The sequence below is a fragment of the Trichechus manatus genome, unplaced genomic scaffold (assembly GCF_000243295.1).
Source record: "Trichechus manatus latirostris isolate Lorelei unplaced genomic scaffold, TriManLat1.0 scaffold00140, whole genome shotgun sequence".
Taxonomy (NCBI): Eukaryota; Metazoa; Chordata; class Mammalia; order Sirenia; family Trichechidae; genus Trichechus; species Trichechus manatus.
The window spans coordinates 4,203,044-4,227,525 of record NW_004444076.1 but is presented as its reverse complement, the minus strand read 5'-3'; the positions used below and the strand labels follow the sequence as shown (position 1 = coordinate 4,227,525).

At 34.5% G+C, this 24,482-nt stretch overlaps 1 protein-coding gene across 7 annotated transcripts in view; it reads left to right on the top strand.

Annotated features, from left to right (window-relative positions):
• The window catches only part of PICALM (phosphatidylinositol binding clathrin assembly protein), a 108,814-nt gene that overhangs the window by 79,413 nt on the left and 4,919 nt on the right, over window positions 1–24,482 (top strand). For 2 of the 7 annotated variants that reach the window (XM_004385520.1, XM_023739786.1), the window contains exons 13-19: window positions 321–470; window positions 8,264–8,371; window positions 9,997–10,128; window positions 10,226–10,256; window positions 10,418–10,517; window positions 14,467–14,526; window positions 16,299–16,403. In XM_004385520.1, the coding sequence (XP_004385577.1) occupies window positions 321–470; window positions 8,264–8,371; window positions 9,997–10,128; window positions 10,226–10,256; window positions 10,418–10,517; window positions 14,467–14,526; window positions 16,299–16,403 (686 nt within the window). The other 5 variants (XM_023739792.1, XM_023739789.1, XM_023739787.1 and 2 more) reach the window with 4 other exon arrangements.

Sequence of the window (24,482 nt, the reverse complement as noted above, 5' to 3'; positions counted from 1 at the left end):
TGGGTTCTGAGTGGATGGCTCTCTTATAGAAACATTTTGGTTATTATTCTAACTACCTGACTGTTGACTTCCTGATGTTAGAGAAGGAATCTGTCCTTAGTAGGCTGCTGTTGTTATAGACACATAAATGATTTGTCTAAGGATTCATTTAAAAATATATTAAATGCAGTCTTCCATCTTGACAATTTGATATTTTTACATTTAAGATTAATAAACAGTAAGATAGCAACTACTTTTCACTTTGTGCCTGTTGACTAATTACAATACTAATTTATTTGCTTCCTTTCTTCATTTTGCTGTAATGCACTTGGACTGCACAGATCCTTTCTCTGCTACTGTAGATGCTGTTGATGATGCCATTCCAAGCTTAAATCCTTTCCTCACAAAAAGTAGTGGTGATGTTCACCTTCCCATTTCTTCAGATGTTTCCACTTTTGCTACTAGGACACCTACTCATGAAATGTTTGTTGGTAAAGTACCATTTAACCTTTTTTCCAATTAATGTTTATACTGCTAAGTATTTTTTACATAACCATTAATTATTTTTAAGATACTGCAATAATTACTTTGGATTTTAATATCAAATTTTAAAATAAACTAAAAATCAGTAATGTGGTGAGGTTTTTAAATTAACACTATTGTCCCTAACTTCAATGCAAGTTTTTAGGACAGAAAATTTCCTTTGCTGTTGAACTTTTTTTTAGTTTTTGTTCTGCTTTATCATATTATAATATAATACTCTAGCTGTTTAGCATCACATGCAGCTTCCTGGTTATTAGTTCAGAGAGTTGTTTATTAGGAGAATTGGTTTAAGAGCGTCTCTTAAGTTTATTTTATATAAGTGTCTGTGTGTGTGTGTGTGTGTGTGTGTGTGTGTGTGTGTGTGTTTGTTTTCCTCTGTGCTTAGGAAAGAGAGTGGTTATCACTTTTAATAGTTATCTTCACCTTTTCTTTTTTTTTCAACTGTTGCACAGCACAGTTGTAGGTTGTCTAAAATCCATAGTACCTTCTGTCCCATTCTTAAGGGTCTCACTTCATTGTTAGCCTGGAGGTAAATGAAAAGTAGGAAGTATGTATTCCATTGTATCTACTGAGGCAGAAAAGCAGCTTGACTTGAATAGCCTTTAATTGCTGTATAAAAATATAAAAAAGGTAAAATTTCATACCAAAGTTATACAGAGAAGAGTAAGTTTTTAAGTATATAGTAAAGCTGAAATAAATGTTTTTTGAATCCTGCTAAAAAGGTGTTAAATCTTATTTAAAAGATGGTGAAACTGCTTTTATTCAACTCAAAGGAAGAGCTTAAGATGATGTGAATTTAAACCTTTGATTATGCAATGTGCAGAATTCAGGTGGCCACATTCTAAGTATTCTGTTAGGTGTATATGAGAAGAGAGGAAAGGAGATGGCAAGAAAGCAAGTTAATTGTGGAGATTTGAGGAAGTAAGTTCCAAGGCTCTACTTAGGTAGATCTGGTCTGATAGTTCAGACCATACAGATACCCAAAGCATAATGGCTGATTGTAATAATTTCTTTGTGCAGTTGTAATACTTTAAAATTTATTTTATATAAAAAATAATTGGAATTAAATTTCACCATTTTGTTACTCTGTAGAGAATTTGTCAAGTGGAGCACAATAGTTGGTGGATAATGAAAGGATTACTAGAGTTTTCCTTGGATATATATTTTACAGGTTTATTATTTCTATATATTATACAATATGAACCAGTATATGTTTAGTAAATACGGCTGCAAGTGTCTCTTTAAGTCAGTTGCCTTATTTTGGCATTATGAAACAAAGCCTATGCATTGATGCTCTGTGCTATTTCCTTGTTTTAGATCAGAGCAGCACATAGGCTTCAGACCGTCACTTCTGTATCCACTGAAGAGGGACAGGATGCAGGGCAGTAACTGAAAGTTCTAGAGGTCATAGCTGCTACTTCACATTCAGACAGAAGCAGAGTGAAAAGATATGGAAGCCATTGTGAGAGAGTTAATTATTACTTCAACTTTCTAAGAAAAGTGTAACGAAGAATATGCTAGAGGTATCATTTTCCTCATGTTTCTTAAATTTGAGTCTATGGGTAGGGATGAGAGGAAGACTAGAAAGCAAAGCAAGTTAGTAAAGTTGATGACCAGATACTACAAGGAGGGTAGGTGCATTTGAAGATTAAAAATCATAGAATTGATGATGTAGGGTCTGCAAAGACCTCCAGAGAAAGTTGGACCAGCTCTCAACTCTCATACTGGGAAGAGAATATTATTGCCCTTTTATGGATGAGTCAGCTGAGCTCCAGAAAAGTTAGATGCATCAAGATAACCCAGCTAGTGGAAGCAAAGCCAGAGGGGGAGACCCACAGCTTTCCTAGTGCACTGCTCTTTTCTCATGTGGAAGTACAGACTTTGATTTAAACTCTATGTTCTCTTTGAGGGCAAGTAGTAAACGTGAAAGTACAAAGTATACTTTTCTTTGAAAAATCTCATCTGTTAAGTTCTAATATTAAAAAGAGAAAAATCTTATTGTTAATTACTTATTTTATGAAAATGAGTATAGAAGGGGATAATAAAAACCCCTGATGTCATCCATTAGGTATTAGCCCAGAACAGGGGTCAGCAAACTTTTTCTTAAAGGGTCAGATAGTAAATATTTTTGCCTTGTGGACTACGCAGTCTGTCACAACTACTCAATTCTGCCATTTATAGTGAAAGCAGCCATAGACAATGCGTAAACATGTGCTTGGCTGTGTTCCATAAAACCTTGTTTACAAAGATTTGCAGTTGTGGTTTGCTGACCCCTGGCCCATAAAAGCCTTTTTAATAAGAAGCCTTTCAACCTAAGTTAAAAGTTCCTAAGAAGTAAGGTTGTGTAATAAAAATTCTGACAGTTTATTACCTAAAGAACATGGAAAGACCACCCAAAGTGTGCCATTCCTAGAGCTACATTGTCTAATTAGCCAGTAGCCACATATGCCCATATGTTAGGTAAAATTTTACTTCCTTGGTTGTACTTGCCACATGTGACTCATGTATATGTGACTAGTAGCTACCATATTGGACAGTGCAGATTTATAGAACCTTTTCATCATCAGAAAGTTCTGTCGGACAGCGTTGCTCTAGAACAGCAGTCGGCAGTGTTTTCCTTTGAAGAGCCAGATAACAAATATTTTAGGCTTTACACGACACAAAGTCTCTGTCGTACATTTTTCTTTGTTACTTTTTTTTTTTTTTTTTAAATAACCACACTTTGAAAATGTAGAAACCATTCTTAGTTCATTGGGCCACATAAAAGCAGTCACGGACTGTAGTCTGTCAACCTCTGCTTTGTAGGATTAAAAACAACCCAGAAAAATAAGGGAACAGCCATGTAGACCCTGTCAAAGGAAAACGTTTGTTTGATGATACGATACTCAGTGTAATAAGCAACTTTTCCTCATTGAAGCCGCAAGAACACTGAATTGTCAGTCAAGAAGAGTAGGTTGTGGTCCTAACTCTGCCATGTGCATGTCTGTGAACTTGTCTGGGCCTGCTTCCTCGTTGGTAAAAGGAGACATTAGAAGATAAGTTATTACTGGCTACAAATCCAACTACCTCTTACTTCTTTTTCTAAAGAGATGTAATTTGGTTTTTTTTTTTAAAAAACCAACAACTTTATTGCCGAGATAATAGTTCTTTTTAAAATATAATACCATGAAGAAGTCTCAAGTTCTTTTTTTAGTAAGTTATCATTTGAAGAGTGCCAAGTGCTTTGTTTTTCTCGGTTACTCCATCCCACTCTTTCCGTAGCTGTTCCTCCTCGTCTTTCTCTTCTTTTTTTCCTTTTCTTCCCTGGTATGCCTTGTCAGATTTTTTTGTGGCTCTCAAAGAGATCCTAATACTACCCTTGTGTGCCATCAACCCTCTATTATAGCCAGTTTCTTTGGAGATAGGTAATGAATGGTAGCTTTAAAATTTATCAGTTTAGAAATTGAAGGATTTTTTTTCTTAAAATGAATTTTTTTTGGCTTGATAAGGAAAATAGTACACTTGTTTGCTTTTGAAGAGCAGATAATTTTTTGCCTAATTTTGTTTGCCTTGGTTAAGTACATGGTTGTTTTGTGAATCGATGTCTGTTGTCTTATTTTAATCCATACTCAGGACTTGTATATTTTCTTCTGTTCAGAAGAGTTTATAACATTTTAATTTACAAACTTAAGGAATTTAAAGCTCTTCTTAAGTTTAATAATAGAGCAGTAGATAATATGAACTTGAGCAGTGTGGCACGAGTTTAAGCAGATTGTATGGGGAAAAGAGTGTGATTTCCCAGACCTGCATAAAGGGCATAAAAATGGGAAGCAGTTTCTAGGGAGGCATGACCAATTTGATGTTCTTCTTTTTCCCTCCAAATAGATTCTAGACCAGTATAGCAGCAATAAGACCTCAAAGTTCAACTGGGTTTTTGTGCATATATAGTAACTGATTGCCTTAGTTAAGTAGGTACCTAAGTAGGTTCTTAAGTAGGTTTGACAGAAATAGAGAACTTAGATTCTTGACTTTAGCTACAAGAATTGGACATGGTTAAATGTATTTACAGATGGAATTTATGAGGGGGTTTGATGGAAAGAATATGGGTTTTTTGCATCTAGTGAACTTGAGTTTGAATTTCAGTTCTACTACTTCCTCAACTGGCTTTAAGCAAGTATTTAATTTTTCTGAGCCTCTGAGGGGTAAATGGGTTGCCATCAGGTTAACATATGTAACTGTGTAACATCTAGTACACTGCCTGACACATAAAAATATTGTTAAAATGACTGTATTAAAAACCATCATATATATATTGACCACTTCATACTTTGAACTTTTTTGTCTAAATTATTTAATCATCAGATACAATCTTGAACATTGTTTTTGTATTGCTTTTAGTTTTTAAAATTGCCAAGTTACTTACTTTTTGACCCATCATTTGCTATGAAGAACTCAAGAAGTTCATAAAATTTTGATAGTCCTGATGAAGGATATAATAAATTATTATAGCTATAGTAATAAACATATTTCTGCTTAATAGTTTATGTAAGGCGAAAAACTTAGGGTAAGGTGAAAACCCCCTAATAGATTCTAGAATCAAACCGATTAAGGTTCAGGTCTTGGTTCTGCCACTTACCAAGATCTCTGACCTTGGGTCAATTGTTTAATCTTTTAGTTTCCACATCTGTAAAATGGGGATAATAACAACTGTCTCATAGTGTTGTTGGGAGGTTTAAAGGGTTTAAAGGTTTAAATAAGATCTTGTTTGTAAAGTCTTACATAGTGTTTTTAACAGGGCTTAATAAATGGTAGCAGTTATTTTCACGAGCAAGTACAAGGCCTAATTTATTACTGAACTACCCCCAAATCCATTAACAGCCCAGCCTCCCCTCCTTTTTAAGGTATTGGGATGCCTTTCTGCCCCCTAAGCTTGTCAGTCTTGTACCTTTCAGTTAATTTATTGTTGTCCTCTTGAGATTTGCCATGCAGGGCAGTGGCTTCTAGATGTTAGTCTGGTGCTGCTGGTCAGTGATAAAGTTTTCACTGAGCCCTCCTGAAATTAAAGAGTATGCAGGACAGTGTAGAAATTACTTCATAAAGTTAAACTTAACTTGGAGAATCTGGGGTGGTTTTTGTTTGTTTTTTGTCTCTAAAATTTCCTTTTTGAAATGGTAATATTGTTTCTTCATGTTAAGTAACTTTTAAAAACTAAAAGTAAGCCATCCTGACCATGTTCCAAAAAGTGGATCAGGGGAAAAAAGGCCATTAAGCTAATGATGTGCACTGAAACGATGATGCAAAAAAAATACTCTTACCCTGAAAATGTGTGTATTATAGGCATTCATTAACTAATTAAAAGATAGTTGCTTTGAAAATATATTGTTTTCCTGCTAGTTAATCCGTTATTATAATTTATTAAAAATTTTATTTTTACATCCCTTCCATCCCGGATACGTAGAGGCTTTTTAAACTAGCTCTGGATTACTTTATATCCTTTCTAACCTTTGCTGCTTTTAGGTAACAGTATTTTATAATACCCTGGTGTAGTGCAAATGGTTAAGTGCTCAGCTACTAACCAAAAGGTTGGTGGTTTGAACCCTCCAAGAGGGGCCTGGAAGGAAAGACCTGACGATCTGCTCTCAAAAAAGTCACAGCCATGAAAACCCTATGCAGTGCAGTTCTGCTCTGAAACACAAGGGGTCGCCATGAGTTGGAATCAACTCAACCGCATCTGGTTGGTTTGTTGCTGAGTAGGCATATTTGGCTTTTCTCTTAAGTCCTTAAAAAAAGAAGCAGTGTATCTACTCAACAGACAAAAATCTATCATGGTTAATTTTGTGCCTGTGCTACTGTCACAGTGCAAGAAGTATATGTTGTACAGTTTTAGCAGTTTAACATTTTTAATTGTTAAAATGTTGTTAATGTTAAATGTGTTAAAAATGTCATTAAATTGCTAAGTCTGTACAATTCTAGAAACGTTTTGATGAATAATTAGATTTATATACTAAATTACTTTGTTTTGGCATGTACTATTTTTTTAAAAATAGTGTTTGTGTTCCCGTTATATTATCAGTGTCTTTGAGTTAAGAGTGGTTTAAGGTTTAAGTAATTGTGGAACAAGATCAAACTTGTGCATTCTCTAAAAATTTGTGGCCTAAAGATTATTCACTATATGATGTAAAATGCTACTTTTACTTGGAGCCCTGGTGGCCCAGTGGTTAAGAGCTTGGCTGCTAACTAAAAGGTCAGCAGTTGGAATCTACCAGCTGCTCCTTAGAAACCTTATGGAGCAACTCTACTCTGTCCTATAGAGTTGCTCTGAGTTGGAATCAACTTGACGGCAACGGATTTTTTTTTTTTTTTTTTTTAAGTAGTAGTATTAATGTGTACCAGCATGTGTGGGTCATTGTTAATAATAAACCATAGTTTTCTGTCTCCTCTGTCTTTGAGGACCTTCTTGGATTTCTCACCAACTCTTGTCCTACTTTTTACAGTTTTCTTTAAGATCAGGCTTTCTAGTATAACAACATCATTGTACATTAAGAATTCAAAGAGACAATTCTGACAGACGGAAGGTTCTTTAGCAGAGGTAGGGGAAGAGAGAAAACCTATGTTTAATAGTGAAGTTCAACTCTTTCTAAAGGTATGGTTGTTAATCTTCTAATATCAGAATTACTTATTTTACGTTCTGACTTTGTATAATTTAGAGAGGGGAGGACCTTAGGAGCCATTTATTGCAGCCTTCCACAAGATGAAAGAATTCCTTCTTTGTGATCCTTGCCAGACTGTTCTCTGGCTGAGATATACTCAGAAGTTGAAAGCTCCCCAAGTCATCTGACAGATGATTTTAATTCTTTAGATGATTTTAATTCTTCTTTTCAGCCCCTAGAGATTCAGAACTTCATCTAAAAAAATACTGCCTCATATAATTGAAAATTTTACACTTACTGTTACCTCAGCATACACTGGTCTCAAAGATCTGAGTGTGGTATCTGTTTATTTAATGTCAGTAGCATCAATGTAATGCAGGCAGGAAAGAATAAGTTTCCTGTTCATGTTCTGGTGTTTCAGACTAAAGTTAGGTAAATTAGCGTATTGATTGTATACTTGGTCAGTTCCGCTGTTGAAAGAAGTTGAAGTTAGAGAATGGTTAGAAGTTGAAAGTTCTATTTTTTTCTTTGATGTTCTGAAAGCACCTTGCCACAAAGTGGACATAAAGATTAGTGGATTGTACCTTTCAGAATCCTGCTACTAGTAAAATGAACTTAAACCATACAGCTTTTCATTAACTGTTAAAGAAGAGAAAGAGAGAAATGGAGGTTGGATGGGTAGAGGGAGAAAGACTATCTTGGAGGTACTAAATAGATTTATATTTTTTTGAAGAACCCTAGTTTATTTCATTACCAAATGTGTATATATTTTGTTTTATGCAAAATCCTGGAACTTTATATGTATTTTTTTTAAAGATTATCAGCATACAAAATTAAGGTAAAAGATGGAAAAATTTTATTTCTATAGTAAAACAAACAAAAAGTAGTTCAACATCAGTTGCTCTTTCTTTGTCAGTGGGATGATTTTATTATCATTATCACCACAAAAATGTGGTGGTGTAGAAAATGTTTAGCTTGAAGGGTTAGTGTTTTTGTTTGTTTTTTGGCTCTGGGAATTTATTGCTTTTTCCATTCAATTGTCATCTTATTAAAAAGCTATAAATGTAGAGATATTAAAGAATTGCACTTTTTTCCATTTTGGTTTTTCTCAGGATTCACTCCTTCTCCAGTTGCACAGCCACATCCTTCAACTGGCCTTAATGTTGACTTTGAATCTGTGTTTGGAAATAAATCTACAAACGTTATTGTAGATTCTGGGGGTAAGAATTTTTTTTTAGTAACAGTGTTATAATTTGGATTCTGTGTAAGAAAAGATAATGCTACTTTGAACATGTATAAGTAGATTAAATTGGGGTTTCCAATAAAATTTCCCCTAGTCTTCCCTAAAGAGAACTTTAAGGAACTATTAGCCATTACCCTTTCCTTAGTGCCAATTTTGACTCTGGGAAGATTTTGTTTCTCACAGAGCTAAATAAGATACACAGATTTTGCTCAGAAATTAAAATGTAAAATTGCTAGTGACTGCGTGTAGAATATTATGCCTTTTTAGTCATTATAATTTTTATCTTTTCTAAAATAAGTAATAACCTTATTTTAAAGTATGAAACTGGTTGTGTTTGAAAAGTAGGAAAATATAACCTGTAAGTATCTTCACTTGTTAGATAAAGCTATATAGAAGCAACTGGAATATATTGAGGATTAGAGCTGTGGGTGCAGGGGCTTTTTATTGTTTTAAGAATTATTATTATAGCATACTTGTTCAGTTGTCTTAAAAGAACTTTACAGATCTGAGGATACAGGTTTCCACTTAAGTGTTTTCATTTACTATCTTGTTAACTTGAAATTTGTAAAGATTTAGGGTTCCTATAAAACTGATAGTCAGTAATTCTATTTTTACCATGGAATGGCCTTTGATTTTGGTTAGTAATTAAATTTAATCCAGCTAAATAGAATATATTGAGGTGTTCTTAATTTTATAACATATAATTAGTTACCATCCAAAAAATAAGTAAACTTATAAAGAGTATGTGTGGACTAAGGTTTTTTTTTTCTGCGCACCTAATATGTTTATAATTATGCTTTTTTATGCATTTTGCCTTTTCCTTTCAAGTTTGTCTTACTAGGAAAAGGAATAAAGGAAATAGAGATCAGTCACTCATATTTTGTAAGCCACCATCTTTGGTGACTTCTTTTTCAAAGTCCGTGAACCTGAACACTTGCTTTCGTAGGCCACGCTAATGAGTCCCCTAGTGGGCTGGTTAGATTTGCTGTTACCTTCTACCCTCTGATAGATATCCTTTAGGGATTTTATTTTATTTTCGTTTTCAGGCAGTGTCCTAATTTACTAGATGACAGTTAGAGAATTTAGCAATTTCTTTGGTTTTAAAGAAGAAAGGAGATGATCTCATGGTTCATTTTCATATTCTTGAAGAATAAAAGGTCTATATAATATTTCTTAAAGTAAAAGGAACTTTTAAAAAAGTTAAAGATATACTTTGTATCTATATTGCTTCAATTATAAGTGAATCTTCAGAAAATATTGCTGGGTGAGGGGAGAATTTCATTCCATTCCCCCCCTTTCACGACTTAGCGATAAAAATAGTTTACTTGGTTGCTTCTCTCTTCATATATTCTACTTGTAATATATTTTGTCATGAGGTAAGATATAAATGATTTCTATGGAAGTAAATACAGCCTTTTCAGTCAGTTCTCTATGAAATGGAGAATTTCTCCTGTTTCCATTTAAGAGCATTTACCTAGTGCTCGTTTTTTTAAGGAAGACTTCCAGTAAACAAACAAGGAGAAAAGGCAGAGACCCCTTTTAGGAAATTGTAGCACCATAAGGTTCCTTACAAATCCTATTTCGTCTGTTTATAACTTTAAGGCTTTGATGAACTAGGTGGACTTCTCAAACCAACAGTGGCCTCTCAAAACCAGAGTCTTCCTGTTGCCAAACTCCCACCTAACAAGTTAGTATCTGATGACTTGGATTCATCCTTAGCCAACCTTGTGGGCAGTAAGTATTCTTTGGATTTTTTTTTTTCTCCTTTTAAATAAGTTGCTTTATAAAAATTAGTCTAATTTTAAAATGCTTTCTTTTTCTCCTGTACTAGATCTTGGCATTGGAAATGGAACCACAAAGAAGTGAGTGTTTTATTTGTTGTATTCTTTCCCTGTTTAGAATTCATCTCAAAAATGTGTGTAGAGATGTCAAGTATACATCTTAAATGCATTGTTCAAACTAAATATATAGTAAAGAAACTTTGTAACTGATGTTTAATATTCTCACTTACGTTTATTTAAAGTGATGTAAATTGGAGTCAGCCAGGTGAAAAGAAGTTAACTGGAGGATCTAACTGGCAACCAAAGGTTGCACCAACAACTGCTTGGAGTGCTGCAACAATGGTGAGTCAGAAAAGCTCATGATTTACTAACACATGAATAATTTAGTTAAATGTGTAACATGAAAATGTTTTTAAAATGATAGGCATAGATGGAAAGATCGTTGCTGAGTTTTAGAAGTATAAGTAATTTGTGTTTGTTTTCAAGAAAGCTCATTGACTAAATTTTCCAGGCACATTTTAATAGCTAACATTGATTTATGGCTTTCTATGTGCCAGGTATTGTTCTAATAAATAATATGTGGTGTTATTTTGTATAATCCTCAAATTAACCCTATGGGATAATAACTATTATTATCCCTTTTTACAGTTGAGAAAATGGAGGTACAGAGTTACTAAGTAATATGCCTGGGATGGTAGAGTTCTTAAGTGATTGAATGCATTTTTAGAACCCCAGAAGCCTAACAACAGAGCATATGCTGTTAATCACTACCATATTTTTATACAAGTAGCACACTTTCCTACATTTGTTTGTCAGCAGGTCCCTCCGTAGCTAGGTATTTTCGTAAGAGTGCTATGCTGATTTTTTTACATCAGTATGTATTTTCATAGGCATGCTATGCTAATTTTTATTACAGCAACATATAAAAAATTTAGCATAGTGGCTCTTATAAATACCTTATGGGAGAGGGAGCTGTTGGCAAACAAACACAGAAGGCACGCATTATTTGCATAAAAATACGGTACTGTATATGGCTGGTCTCAAATTTATTACTTATTTTCTAGAACATGATTTTTTTCTAATCTCACCATTGTAAAGACACTGTACTTTTTGTTAATATTATATAATTTATATATGCTAATTCATTAGTTAGTAGATAGTACTGAGGAAGATCTAGGAATGATTTTAATTACTATAAGGCACAGCTGACCCAGGGTAGCCTTATGGCTGTACCCCTGTGCTTGGCTAGCTGCTGTTTTACCAGTCCAACAAGTCTCCCTGGGTCAGAGAACACTCATTTCTTGTAGAAAAATTTGAAACATGTCTTCTTATAACAGTGTCCTAGTAGTAGCATTTTGATTACATTGGCTGCACATTGTAGCCATTCTATTATTGTTGGACCCTCATTGTCCCTGTTATAGCTACTTTCTTGTTATTAAATCCCTTCCAGAGCATTGCTTTGTTTTCTTTGGGTCAGTCATGTGTTAAGTTAGTAGGGATGAGCTAAAAAAAATAGTGTGCTGATAAAATTTTGCGTAACATTACCTAAAGAGTTTAATTTGCTTCAGATTTCATAAATGGAAAATAATATTGAAATTTAGCTCCCTTTTTAAGGCAGTAATTTTTCACGGTAGCAATAACTGCCCTTGCTAATAATAAAATCTTACATTTAAATAGTTTTTACATTTTGCTCCCTCACTGACTATCTTGAGCCTCAAATGATGCACTCTTAAGGTGGTTTCAGCACGTACCATTATCCCCATTGTAAGGATTAAATTATATGATTTTTCCCCAAAAGTGAAGCAGCTAAAAAATAGTGGATTTAAATTGAAATCCATTCCTTCTGACTCTGGATCCAGTGTTTTTTCCACTGTATCACAGCTCACTGACTAGGAGATGGTAGGAGGTTAGTGGATTTTATAGTCTCATGTGTGAATTGTAACATTGATAATGTACAAGGGGTGATATAAATACATTTGCTAATATAATACAATGAGTGTTTTCTTATTTTATAGTGAATTAGTATTTATTCATGTGAAATATTAGTAGTTGGTAGACGATACTAGACTTAATGTTGACTACTAGAATGTAATCAGCATCTAACCATCTAGAATATGTATGTAAGTTGATGATATGATAACAGTATTTGTGGTGCTGTGTTGTGTATGGCAATGTCTATCATCTCTAAAGGATTTTGTTAATATATTTATATGCATTGTATTTTATAGGTTTTCTTTTTAATGGCTAAAGTTTAGGGCTGATGATGGGATTCATCAGTTAGATAAACTGCTGCCTATGACATTTCTTTACATTTCTAACCTTTTTATTCCTTAAACACTGTCAAGGTTTGAAAATATTTTTAGAATTTAAAACAAATTAATTGGGATTTAATTAATTAAAATATTTAATGATGTTATACTACAGATTCTTTTAATAACTTCACTGCTTGCTTTTTTTCCTGTGGTAGACATCATCTGATGCAACCCTTTTTATGGGATGCACTGAATTTTGCACTGTTGATACTAGTGATACATTTTATGTTGTAATGACACTTGTAATCATTAAAAAATTGTTCATGTAAGAGGATGAGGCCAAGGACAAAATTTCCCTTGTCAGCCTTGATAGTGTTTCAGTATAGATGTTCTTTCACTAGATACTGGAATTAAAAGAGTTTTTAGGTAGTTAGTGAATGTACATGTGAACTAAAATGCTCTCTGTGTATTTTCTGTTGTGTAAGTATTTGTTCTAATCCAGTGTTATTGCATTATGTAATTGTTCTCCCTGGGAAAAACAGAATGGCATGCATTTTCCACAATACGTAAGTGACCAAAAACTAGCCTTTTTGCAATAAATTGGCATGCTGTTAATCACTGCTGTAGCAGAATCTCATAACCTTTCAGCTATTACTTGTTTTCACATTCAGATTTTCAATGTGCCAAAAATTCTTCTAGCATCTACTGATTTCATGGGTGTGTTGCAGAATTAATTCTGATGGTGGCATGGGAAATACCAATTTTTTTTCTTGCTTAATATTCGGCCATTTGCTGCCAGATGGCTGGGTGTCTGTGTGCCTATCTGTGCTGCCACTATGCACTTAATGACTTCTGAATGAAGGGAAATGTGGATTGCGGTAATGTTTAAAGTAACAACTGCATGAAATCTTACAGGCTTCTGCTGTACTTGGCAGTTTGTCTACTGCTCTTGCAGATTTTGGTTTTTAAGTAGGGAGAGACCAATAAGTCCTACATGCTCACCCAAATACTGAACTTTTAACTATTCACTTTAATATTAGTTTTTAAAAGTTATGCTTTGTTTAACTTCTCCATGCATATGTTCAAATTGCCATATGATTTCTTTCTCTCTTTTTTTTTTTAATGTTTCAGCAGTGTTATTGGTCTTTCACCTGTATTCAGTTTCAGTTTTCATTATAAGATAACACACAGGGAGTGTTGTTAAGACAGCAAATATACCTAAAATGATTCTGTGCTCAGATATATGTTTAGAATAATAAAAAAAAAACCCATTGCTGTTGAGTTGATTCCGACTCATAGCGACACTATTACAGAGCATGAATTAAAGCAGGAGGAAGAGGGGAACTTAAACCTCTTAGTGGTAGATGGTTCTTTTAAACATTAAGGCATAAACTGACTCAAAAATTTAATGTTCCTCCTTCAAATTGGTGCTTTGCAGAAAATAAATTTTATGGAATAAATTAAAAAGGAAAGCTAACATACAAACTATATGAGAACTGTGATACATAGAAATAATACACTCAATAGTGGCTTTAAATCATTGAGGTTCTTTGAAAAGAGTGAATGAGGTCCTTAGAAACTAATTTTATGGAAGATTATGTTATTTATTGATTTGGGATCTTTAAGTTTTTTCTTTGAGTGCTAAAGAAATGAAGTACCTAGAAAAACATTCAATAATATTACTTTTTATAGGTAAATATTTTTTGTACTATTGATAGGCTTTAAATTTTTAAACTTTGAATATTTTTAAAAATCTGAATATTTTTAAAGCTGTAAAAGCTCGTTGAAATCCTAGATCACTGTTTTGTCTAAGTTTAAGTGGTGTTTTTCCTTTCTAATAATATACTTTTCTGCTAATTTTTAAGATTCTTTTTTTTCTATTGGGCATTAATTGACAGTTACTAATGATCATAAGTGCTACTTAATCACAGCTGTCTTAGCAATTCTTTTTAGTGGAACTACAGCTATTGATTCCTTAAATTCAGTTTACACACAGTGAGTTACACTTCCTTGTTTGTTTTTTTCTTTCACTATATCAGGCACCCCCCGTAATGGCCTATCCTGCTACTACACCAACAGGAATGATAGGATATGGAATTGTAAGTATATTTCCAGATACAGCTTTTTAAAAATACTCATATTTAACATGTTTTTGTTATAAGCATAACTGAAAGAACTTATTGCACCTAGTGCCTAACACAGTACCTAGAATGATAACAATGGCTACATTAATATTTCTAGAATAGTCATTATACAGTGTTATTTATTAAAGTTCACAGTATTACTTCACTTATTTTTTTGCCTAGATTATTTTTACTGGGCATTTTATACTTACAGACTCGTTTAAGCGTTAGTATTAATTCTAAGCCTTTGTTGCGGTGACCATAAATATAATACCAGTGAGGTCTTATAACCTTAATATACTATAGTGGAGAAGAGGGGCTAACACTTCTTGAATTCTGTAGCAGTAAATTTCATCTAGTAAAAGCAAGAGAAATTTTCCTGTGACAGTGATTTTTATAGTACAAAAACAACCCTTTAACCTTCAGGTTGCCTGTAATCCACAGTCTAGATGGGCTTACTCCCACAATTCTCTCGATAAACAGATTCACTTAAATAAAAAGTGGCGATAGTGGCTTCAACCAACTGGTACAGCTTTGAGAGAATGTTGCTGGTAGAGGGCAGGACCCTGTCCCTTGGTATTGTTACTGTGGCTGCTGTGCTACTTCATGTACATCGTATGGAAGTAGCTCCTTTGATATGTGTGAAGTTTCACAGTTTTTGGATTGGTATTCATTACGTAAAAAAAGAGTCTGCACAAAAACTCAGGCCATAAACCTAAAATGAAGTTCTTATCTGTTTTGAAGTTTAGTTGCTAGGGAAGTTCCAACAGTGATGGCAGGGCTATTCATCCACTTGGAAATCAGTTGTGTTGAAAGTGAACTGTAGCAGTATCAACTTTAATCTCAAATGAAGAGATTAATCAGATTATTTATAGTCTTGTCCTATAAGTAATTTTAGCATTATAAATGAAGACACATGTCTAAAATTTAAGATTACAAGAACCATTCTTGCTGCAATTGGTGATGTTTGGAAATGGCAAAATTGCCATCCATATTTTCTGCTTTCCATATTATCCCACAGAAGAGTTTAGAACCTTCTGTGTCTTTGATTGGAGTCACAAATAGTGACCTAAATGGCCACTATAATCTTGAATTTCATAACACTAGAAATAGCCGGAGTCTACTTGAAAAATAGTACTTCTGTTTTATACCCTGGAGTGGTGATTTTTAAAGAAACAGGTTGTTGATTGAGATTCTGTTTTCAGTTACTCAAGAATTTGTGTGTAATCTAAGCCTCTTCTTGGTTCTCCCTAAAAATATCTGAAATGAAAGAATCGAGAGTAAACCTCTTCAAAGAGTCAGCTATCTTTACTTCTGATCACTTGCATAATGGAATAAGAACTTGATTTGATATACAAAGCCAATTTCCATTAAATGCCTTAGTTTTGTAGTTTCAAGCTTTCTCTGTCTAAAGCTGGCAAATTTGGAAATTTTGGAAGTGTTTTTATCGAAATTTTTTGTCTGCTGTACTGTAGTAAAGTTTAAATTTTGCAGCTTATTGAATAGAATAACTTATTAGGCTTTGTTACATCCTTTTAAAAATAAGCATGGTAAAGATTTTCCTTTAAAAAAAAATACTCTTAAGAAAATTTGTAGCTGTTAGTCTTATTTGCATTCAGAGTAATTTTCTCTTTGAATTAAAGCAGAGGTACTATACTTTTCATCCTTGTCATCTTCCTTGTTTACTTACTCATAATAAGGAAGATATGAGTCAGTATCCTTTAACTTGATAATCTTTTATTTTTTAGCCTCCTCAAATGGGAAGTGTACCTGTAATGACACAACCAACCTTAATATACAGCCAGCCTGTCATGAGACCACCAAACCCCTTTGGCCCTGTATCAGGAGCACAGGTATTGTATGCTACATGTAGCTGTTTTAATGCGCTTGATTTGGAAGGGATAATATAATACTAGAAAATCCTTTTATACAATTCGACAAACAATTTTTCCTCTTAATGGTGAATGTTATTTGCTTAATGTCTTTCTCATGTAAAAGCTTTTAGGAATATTGATTATTTGGAGGGGAATGACAAGCAAATTAAAAATTTTAAAGATGGAAAATTCTTGATGACTTATGGTTGGTGTATCCAGAGGATGGTTTATATAAGGTTAAGAAACCTGCTTTTTCTGTTCATGGTTCTGGCATGCTGTCCTTTGTGAATCGCAGAAACCATTAACCCAGAGCTCCAGCTTCTTGGCTAACAGTTTGAGTGATGCTACAGCAAGGATGTTGCCCTTGAGATGTTTGTAAAACTATTGACAAGTCTCCAAAAAGTTGTGAATTATTATTTTTTTGTTAGGTATCTTCTTACTACTGGGTATGTATTTTAAAACAAACAGAAAAGGGGGAAAAAACCTTGAAATTCCATGCTAACCTGACTTTTTTAATCAAGAAACTTTCCTCTTTAGATATTTCTAAAGCTCTTTCTTCCATTTCCTGAACATTCACTCTAAATGTTCCTTGTTTGTTTTTCATCTCATTGTTGGTATTAGGAGAATCTGAATTTTTTTTTTATTAAGCTTTTACCAATTATGGTTAGGAGAGGAGACATGAAGTTACTTTTACTTCTCTAGTGGCATACTATGATAATGAGACCCTTGTGAAGTGATGGGATGGCTTGTCCTTTTTTGTCTGTGGCTCTGTTCATATTATTTGATGGTTAGAAATAATTAATTACATGCAGTTGTGAAAGCACCCCTCCTTTTCTTAAATTGCTTCTGATGCAGACTGATTGGTTACTTTATGTACTTAATGATTATGTGAAAACATTTGTGAGCAATTGATAGTGGACTCAATATTCCTTTTCTGCTTGAATGCGTATGATACTACATTTGCCGACACATTAGTGTTATATTGCCAAGATTAATCTTAATCAGTCCAGTTTGAATATACTCTCTATATATTTTATAGATTAGTGAAGCACAGGGACTCTTTCCGTTTTCAGCCTTTCTTCTTTTTTTTTTTTTAAACTAGTTTTGTCGTTGAGAATAGGCACAGCAGAGCATACACCAGTTCAGCAGTTTCTACATGTATAATTCAGCCTTTTTGATTATTGAAATCATTTAATAAATTGGTATCTCTGTTGGCTGGGAATGGATAGCAAACTTAGTTCTGATAGTAAATTTAGTATTTATAATGATGATAAGTGGAAGTCAGGGTAATCAATGCAATAATTATTTTTATAAGTCAGTTACTTTTTATGCATTTACTTTTATAAAATAGATTGTTTTAATTTATAGTTATCTTTCTCTTCTTTTAATAGCAGTAGTTCTGATTACTGGTTTAACTTGCTAAAAAAAACTAGATTTTGATAACTTTTTAAAAAATATATTGATGATTTCCATATCTATCAACATAGCTATTTTTTTGAGATTATACAATTATAAGTTTTCCTCATGTTCTTTAAATTTTTCTTTGATGTTCATTTGTTTAACATCAGAGTATCATTTATTTTTATAATTTGGTTTTCTGCTTTAAGGGAGTAAGTGCTAAGAACTTTAATGTAGTTAAGAAAAAAGCGATAATCCAGAGCTATAAACTTACTAGGACCCACTGACACAGAAATGTTTTCCCTTTGTAGCTAAACCCTGCACACAGTCTGCCTCTTGTCTTACAAGTTCCTGTCTCACAAACAAGAGTATGTTACCTTTAGCTTGGATACTACCTGGTTTCCAAGTAGTTTCACATACATTATCTCAGTTGATTCTCAAAATAACCTTTAAGGTAGATGGGCCTAGAATCACCATTCTGTTTTATAGATGAAGAAGACTGAGACTTAGAAATGTTCTTCAACTACACAAGTGGTGAAATACAAGTAATCCCCAGGTATCCCTGATTCCTGGACCAATGCTCATTTGTACCACACTACCCCAGTGGTTAAGAGCTTGGCTGTGAACCAAAAAGTTGGCAGTTCAAATTCACCAACTGCTCCTTGGAAACCCTATGGGGCAGTTCTACTCTGTCCTGTAGGGTCACTTTAAGTTGGAATTGACTCGACGGCAATGGGTTTGGTTGGTTTTGGGATCCCCTCTACCAGTGGAATGGAAACCCTGATGGCATAGTGGTTAAGAGTTGTGACTGCTAACCAAAAGGTTGGCAGTTCAACTCCACCAAGCACTCCTTGGAAACCCTGTGGGGCAGTTCTGTGTCATATAGGGTCGCTGAGTCGAACCGAAATCAACTCGACAGCAATGAGTTTGGGTTTTTTTTTTCCCCTGCCAATGGGACGGAGCCCAGATGGCTGCTACAGCGTTCTCCCTTTTGTCAGCAATGAACCACTCTGCAAATTTCCTGGGCTTTCCTGCTGGATTATAAACCAACATTTACACATTTAAGATATAATGATGATAGTAGGCAAAAATATCATCTGTGGTTTTGAATAATACCTTCAGCCTTGAAACATTGCATAAGAATGAGTTTGTTTGTTGATATGGTTAAAAACAATCTTAGTAAAAATCTACCTTAAAAAAATTGCTCACCCCCAGAATCTGCTCTTAAACACAGGTTTTATATCCTGTTGCCTTCTAAAATCCACACAAGCTTTTTCACTTACCAAAAAAATGCCACAATTTCTATTTGCATGAAAAGAAACAGTGACAGACATGCTTTTTCCTAATTACTTTATGCCAGAAGAGAATGAGAACATTAGGATGATTAAGTTTTGAGTTGAGAGATCAAGTTTGAAGTGGTATATTATGTATATTAGCTGCCATCCAGTCAACTCCGACTCATGGTAACCTTATGTACAACAGAACAAAATTTTGCCCAGTCCTGCATCATCCTCAGAATCACCAGCATGTTTGAGTCCATTGTTATGGCTGTTGTGCCAATCCATCTCACCGAGGGCCTCCCACGCCCTCATTGGCCCTCTGCTTCACCAAACATGATGCTCTTCTCTAGCAGTTGATCCTTCCTGGTACATGTCCGGAGCCATGGTGGCACAGTGGTTAAGTGTTCAGCTGTTAACCAAAAGGTCAGCAGTTTGAATCTACCAGCCGCTTTTGGAAACCCTATGGAGCAGTTCTCTGTCCTATAGGGTCGCTATGAGTTGGAATCGACTTGACAAGTCTGGTTTTTGGTGACATGTCCAGAGCAGTTGAGTCAGACTTATTGTGTTGATCCATAAGGTTTTCATTGACTAATTTTCAGAAGTAGATCACCAGGCCTGTCTTTCTAGTCTGTCTTAGTCTGGAAGCTCTGCTGAAACCTCTCCACCATGAAAACTTAACCTTTTTCACTGCATGACTTTCTCTGCTCCTCTCTGATCTCTCATTTTACTTACAAATAATGATTTTAATATATAATTTGTAGCAGTATTCAAATTTGATTTGACTTGTTGACTAATAATTACTGTAAGGTGAAATATGACCCTCACCTGAGGAATGAAGATACCTTTGATTTCATGATTGAATTTTTTAAAATAATTGAAAAACTGTTTATCTTTGAGGTGAATGAGATTTTTGCATATTTTAGTTTTTAATGATTCTTGGCCAGTCCTTCAGATTAATTTTGTCCATTCAGTACTAGCTGTAACCACAATAATTTTTCTTAGTGAATTACCTTTTAATTGTTCTCTTGTTTTGTTTTTCAGTTTAATTCAAAATACTTTGAGGGCAGGGATCCAAATCTTTGTACATTGTAAGATGAGTGGTAGTTTAAATGAAAGATGAAATCCCATCAAAATAGAATTATTTAATCAAATCCTAATTTTATAGCTGTGGCCTAAAATCCTTTTCTCCGCCTTCAAGTGTTTGTTGGGAGCCATTACTAACCTAGAGGATAACTTGTAGCTTCTGGTCTCTTGCCTGATACCATTAAATCAAGTTAATATTTTTGAGAGTACTCCAGCCCTCCTAGATCTTAGTATATCTTACTGCCATTTAGTAGGTCCTTCCAGACACTGTGCTGTGTGTTATGCATTGTATCTAGCTTACTGTAAATGCTGTGTTTGAACTTGCTAATGAGAAAGCAGCTAATACTTTTCAGATGGTGATTAGCTCAGACTTTGTTCTATTCTTTAGGACGTTGTCTTCATTATAGCCATAAGTTAGTAGACTATACTATATGTAAGTGTTAACTGCTTAAAGATGGTCATTATATTTTTCTGTTTCGTGCCTAATAGTGTAGGGATGGTTATTATTACTACTTTAATATGATCTACATTAGTAGTGCATCTTCCTAGAGTTCGACTACGTGGAAAATACTAGGTGCCTGTAGTTTATACCTTTTTTCTCTTCTGAGCTTCCTCACAGTCTTGCTTATTATTTGATTATGTGTTACATGTTGCTAGTGTATTCATTAATTTGGGGAGGATGGGGACTTTTCTTACTAGTGTTTTATATAACTTGGAATGTCCATTGCTGACCAGTAGTTTATAAACTCATTCCACACTTGGAATATGCAGCTATAATGTTATTAAGCATGAAGGTAGTAACCTGGTTAGTTTCAGATTTCTTTGAAAGTCATTGGGATGTGAAGTAACACTTTTTTTTAATAAAAGTTTATATGGCAATTTAGATGTCTTTGAACATCTTTTGAGGGGGGAAGGGTTTTTGTTTTATCACTTCCTTATATGATAAATTCACACACTCCCATATCAATCTGCCTATTTTCCCAAAAGCAATCTGAAAACTCTAGAATGTTGCATTTGGGAGTTTTAATTTCAAAAATTAGCATTTTAAAAATTTTGTTCATTTCTAATTGGTATTAGGCATTTTAATGGAGAATTGCTAGGCGTTTTGTTTATGGAGCATATAGCTAAAGATGCAAAATGCTGCTGCTTTTTATTTGTAATGGCCAATTTTAAGTAAGTCTGACATCAGTTAAGTGTTTGAAAGGAAACAGTGGCTTGTTGTGAGTGCTTTTTACCCCTCTAAATGGGGGCACTGTTGGTTTTAGATATTGAAATAATTCAAGTTTTTAAAAAATGGCCTTTTAATGACTCCTGTGTGTAGGAATTAATGGCCCTCTTGATTTTTGGGCTTTGGTTTTTTTTTCCTCCGCTTTTCTTGGTGTGTGAATTTGGCAGTGCCTGATCTGTCAGCTGATCAGCCCAGCTGGATTTCTGTGAAGAAGGCCTTTTGCTTTGTCAGCAGTGTATTGTGTTCATTCATCCTTGCCTGCTAGAGGATACTATTTACTTTGGTAATCGAAGTTTAGTACCATAGATGAAAACTGGTTCTCTAGCCTCCAGTGCACACCTGAATGAGCCAAACAAGAATTTTAGGAATGCTGTCTGCTGACCACCATCGTTAATAAGAAAACCTATAGAATAAAACTTAACTTACTGGGTGTTTGCTAATGACGTTCTTTCTAAAAGGTGGACATCTAGTTTCTGGCCTTGAAACCAGAAAGTGCCCCTAAAATCTTGGTGACTGTGAAGTTCTATGAAATCTTGATGGTGAACATTCTTGACCATGTATAGAATACATGTATATATAGGAAGCATGTATTATTACATGTGCTAACTGTATACCGTTTACTAGAGAAGTCCCTTTTTAAAAAAAAAATTGCTTTTCTACTTTCACTTTTACTTTTTCCTACAAACGAAATGTGGCCATAAATTCTAGCTGAGTTGAAATTAAGTGGATTTTGGGATGGCAGATTGTAGAGACAGGAAGAAGCACCAGACAGGAAAAAGTGGCTAGTTGATGGTAACAAAAGAATCCTTACAGGAAGTTCACTGAGTTGTACATGTAGAAATTGTTGAAATGGTGTGTATTCTGCTGTGTATGTTCTCAACAACAACAAAAAAGAATCCTTCTAAGAGAAACACAGAGTGCTGAGAGCACAGTGCAAGAGCAGCCCAGGTTAGATAGCATTTGTGCGGGACCTCATATAAGGATAGATGAACATTTGATAGTAAGCAGTTGGGAAGTCTGAACTAATACTTGAGCTGCTAGTAAATGCCAGGCATGTGCTGGGTGCTTTAGATATTTTTATTTAATCCTCAAAGCAGCTATAAAGGGGGGTACTGGTATGAGTCGTCTCTACATTATTGCTATTTGCTGTCTGGGCTCTTGAGTGACTGAAAAATTCAAATGTAAAAATGTGACAAAGTTGATGCTTTTCTAAGAATTTTAGGAACAGCCAATGATAGATCAGAAGTTAGTCCTTAAATATCAAATCCTTTATTTTCCCATAAGATATTAATTGCACTAACCTCACTTTTTGGGACTACCATATTTTCTTGTTCTAACCTGAAATTTTCTTTCTTTGGTGTTAATTAGGAGTATAATGATGGAGTACCATTTTTGTTTCTTTTTTAAAACTCCTTTACTCTAGGTATGCTTGCCTTTTTTTAAAGTTAATTTGTGATTTCTGTACTTTGTCTTTACTAAATGTACTACAACAACAACAATAAATCTTTGCTCTGGTGATAAAAGCAGAGGTGTTTTGTTTTGTTTTTTGTAATGTTAGATTTTTTAATTATTTTAATACATTTTTCTTTAAAGGTTGATTAGAGTGGAGGAAAGGGTAGAGGAATTTCAGCTAAGAGTTGCCATCACTAATTACTTGTAAATTTCAATATTTTTATTTGTATGCTGTTCTTGCCTCTTGATATTTAATTTTCCTATAAAGTGAGAAAGAAAGACCAAATATATCTGTACTGGACCAGTAAGACTGACCATTTTGTTTATAAGACACATTCGTTTGTGGTATAGACAAACCAAACCAGTTGTCATTGAGTTGATTCTGACTCATGGCCACCCCATGTGTGCAGTGTGGAACTGTACTCTATAGGATTTTCAAGGCTGCGATCTTCCTGAAGATCACCAGCCCTATCTTTCGAGGCACCTCTGGGTGGGTTCCAACTGCCAGCCTTTTGATTAATAGTCAAGTGCGTAACCATTTGCGTCACCCAGTGATTATATTTGTGGTGTGGGTCAGTTTAATTTGAAAAAAACTGTTACTAATTTTTTTTTAGCTCTGAAGGAATTTTGGTATAGAGAAATAAATGGTTAGGGCTGTTTTTATTTTTATTCATTACAGATTTCTGGTGATGGCATTTTTATAGTAGAATTTGACTGGCATCGTCAATTATGGTTTGTCTTATGCTGGCATTTAAAATTTGGTGATTTTACAATTAAAAATGCTATGTATGTTTTTTGTTTTTTTGAAATTCTTTATTCTCCAGTGCTTCAACCTTGCCTTTTTATGTTCCTTAGCAACCCTACATGTTCTTGAGTTTATTTGCAAGTAAAGGAGAATGCGCCCTTGTACTTTCAGGTGACTTTCTCAAGCTTTTAAATCCCTGCTGCTTCTCTCCTGCCAGGACTTCATTGCTCCTTGATGCTTCTTTGCTCTTCCTGTTTTCCTTGAGCAGTAGTTGGACTGTTGCAGCATATTTCCTTTCTTTCTCTTTCCTTATTTATTCCCTGAGCTCACTACTTTCTCACTTGTCCTTCCAGGGCCAGGGCCTAGTCCACATGGTGTGTACCTGTGGTTTGGCACAGGTGGTAGAAAGGGGTAGGACCAGATGGTCAAGGCTGATGGGTGGCCTGGTCCTTGGCGTTCTTTGCAGTCAGCCAAACCAGTGTGGGCCACGGTTTCATCTGCTTGAGATAGACGTTGATGATATGAAATTTATTGCATGGATGTTAAATCTTGTTTTGTTATTAGTTGCATCTGTTTATCATGTTTTAGTTTTGTATTTATAGATATAAGACATATATGTGTGTGTATTTTACCAATTTAAGAGACTGATAGAAATATTAGTTAGAAACCAGCACTTTTTCCCCCAAGGGAAATTGATCCTCTTCAACAACATTTAAGCCTCTAGGACTAATTTCTAGCAGTACTCTCACATATTGAGAAGACTAGAAGTGTCTCCTTGCCACTTTGACCATATTCTTGAGGAGCGTTTTCCTCCAGGGCTGTCAGGTCTTCTAACTACCACCATCATGAAAACGTGATTTAAGAAGATGTTT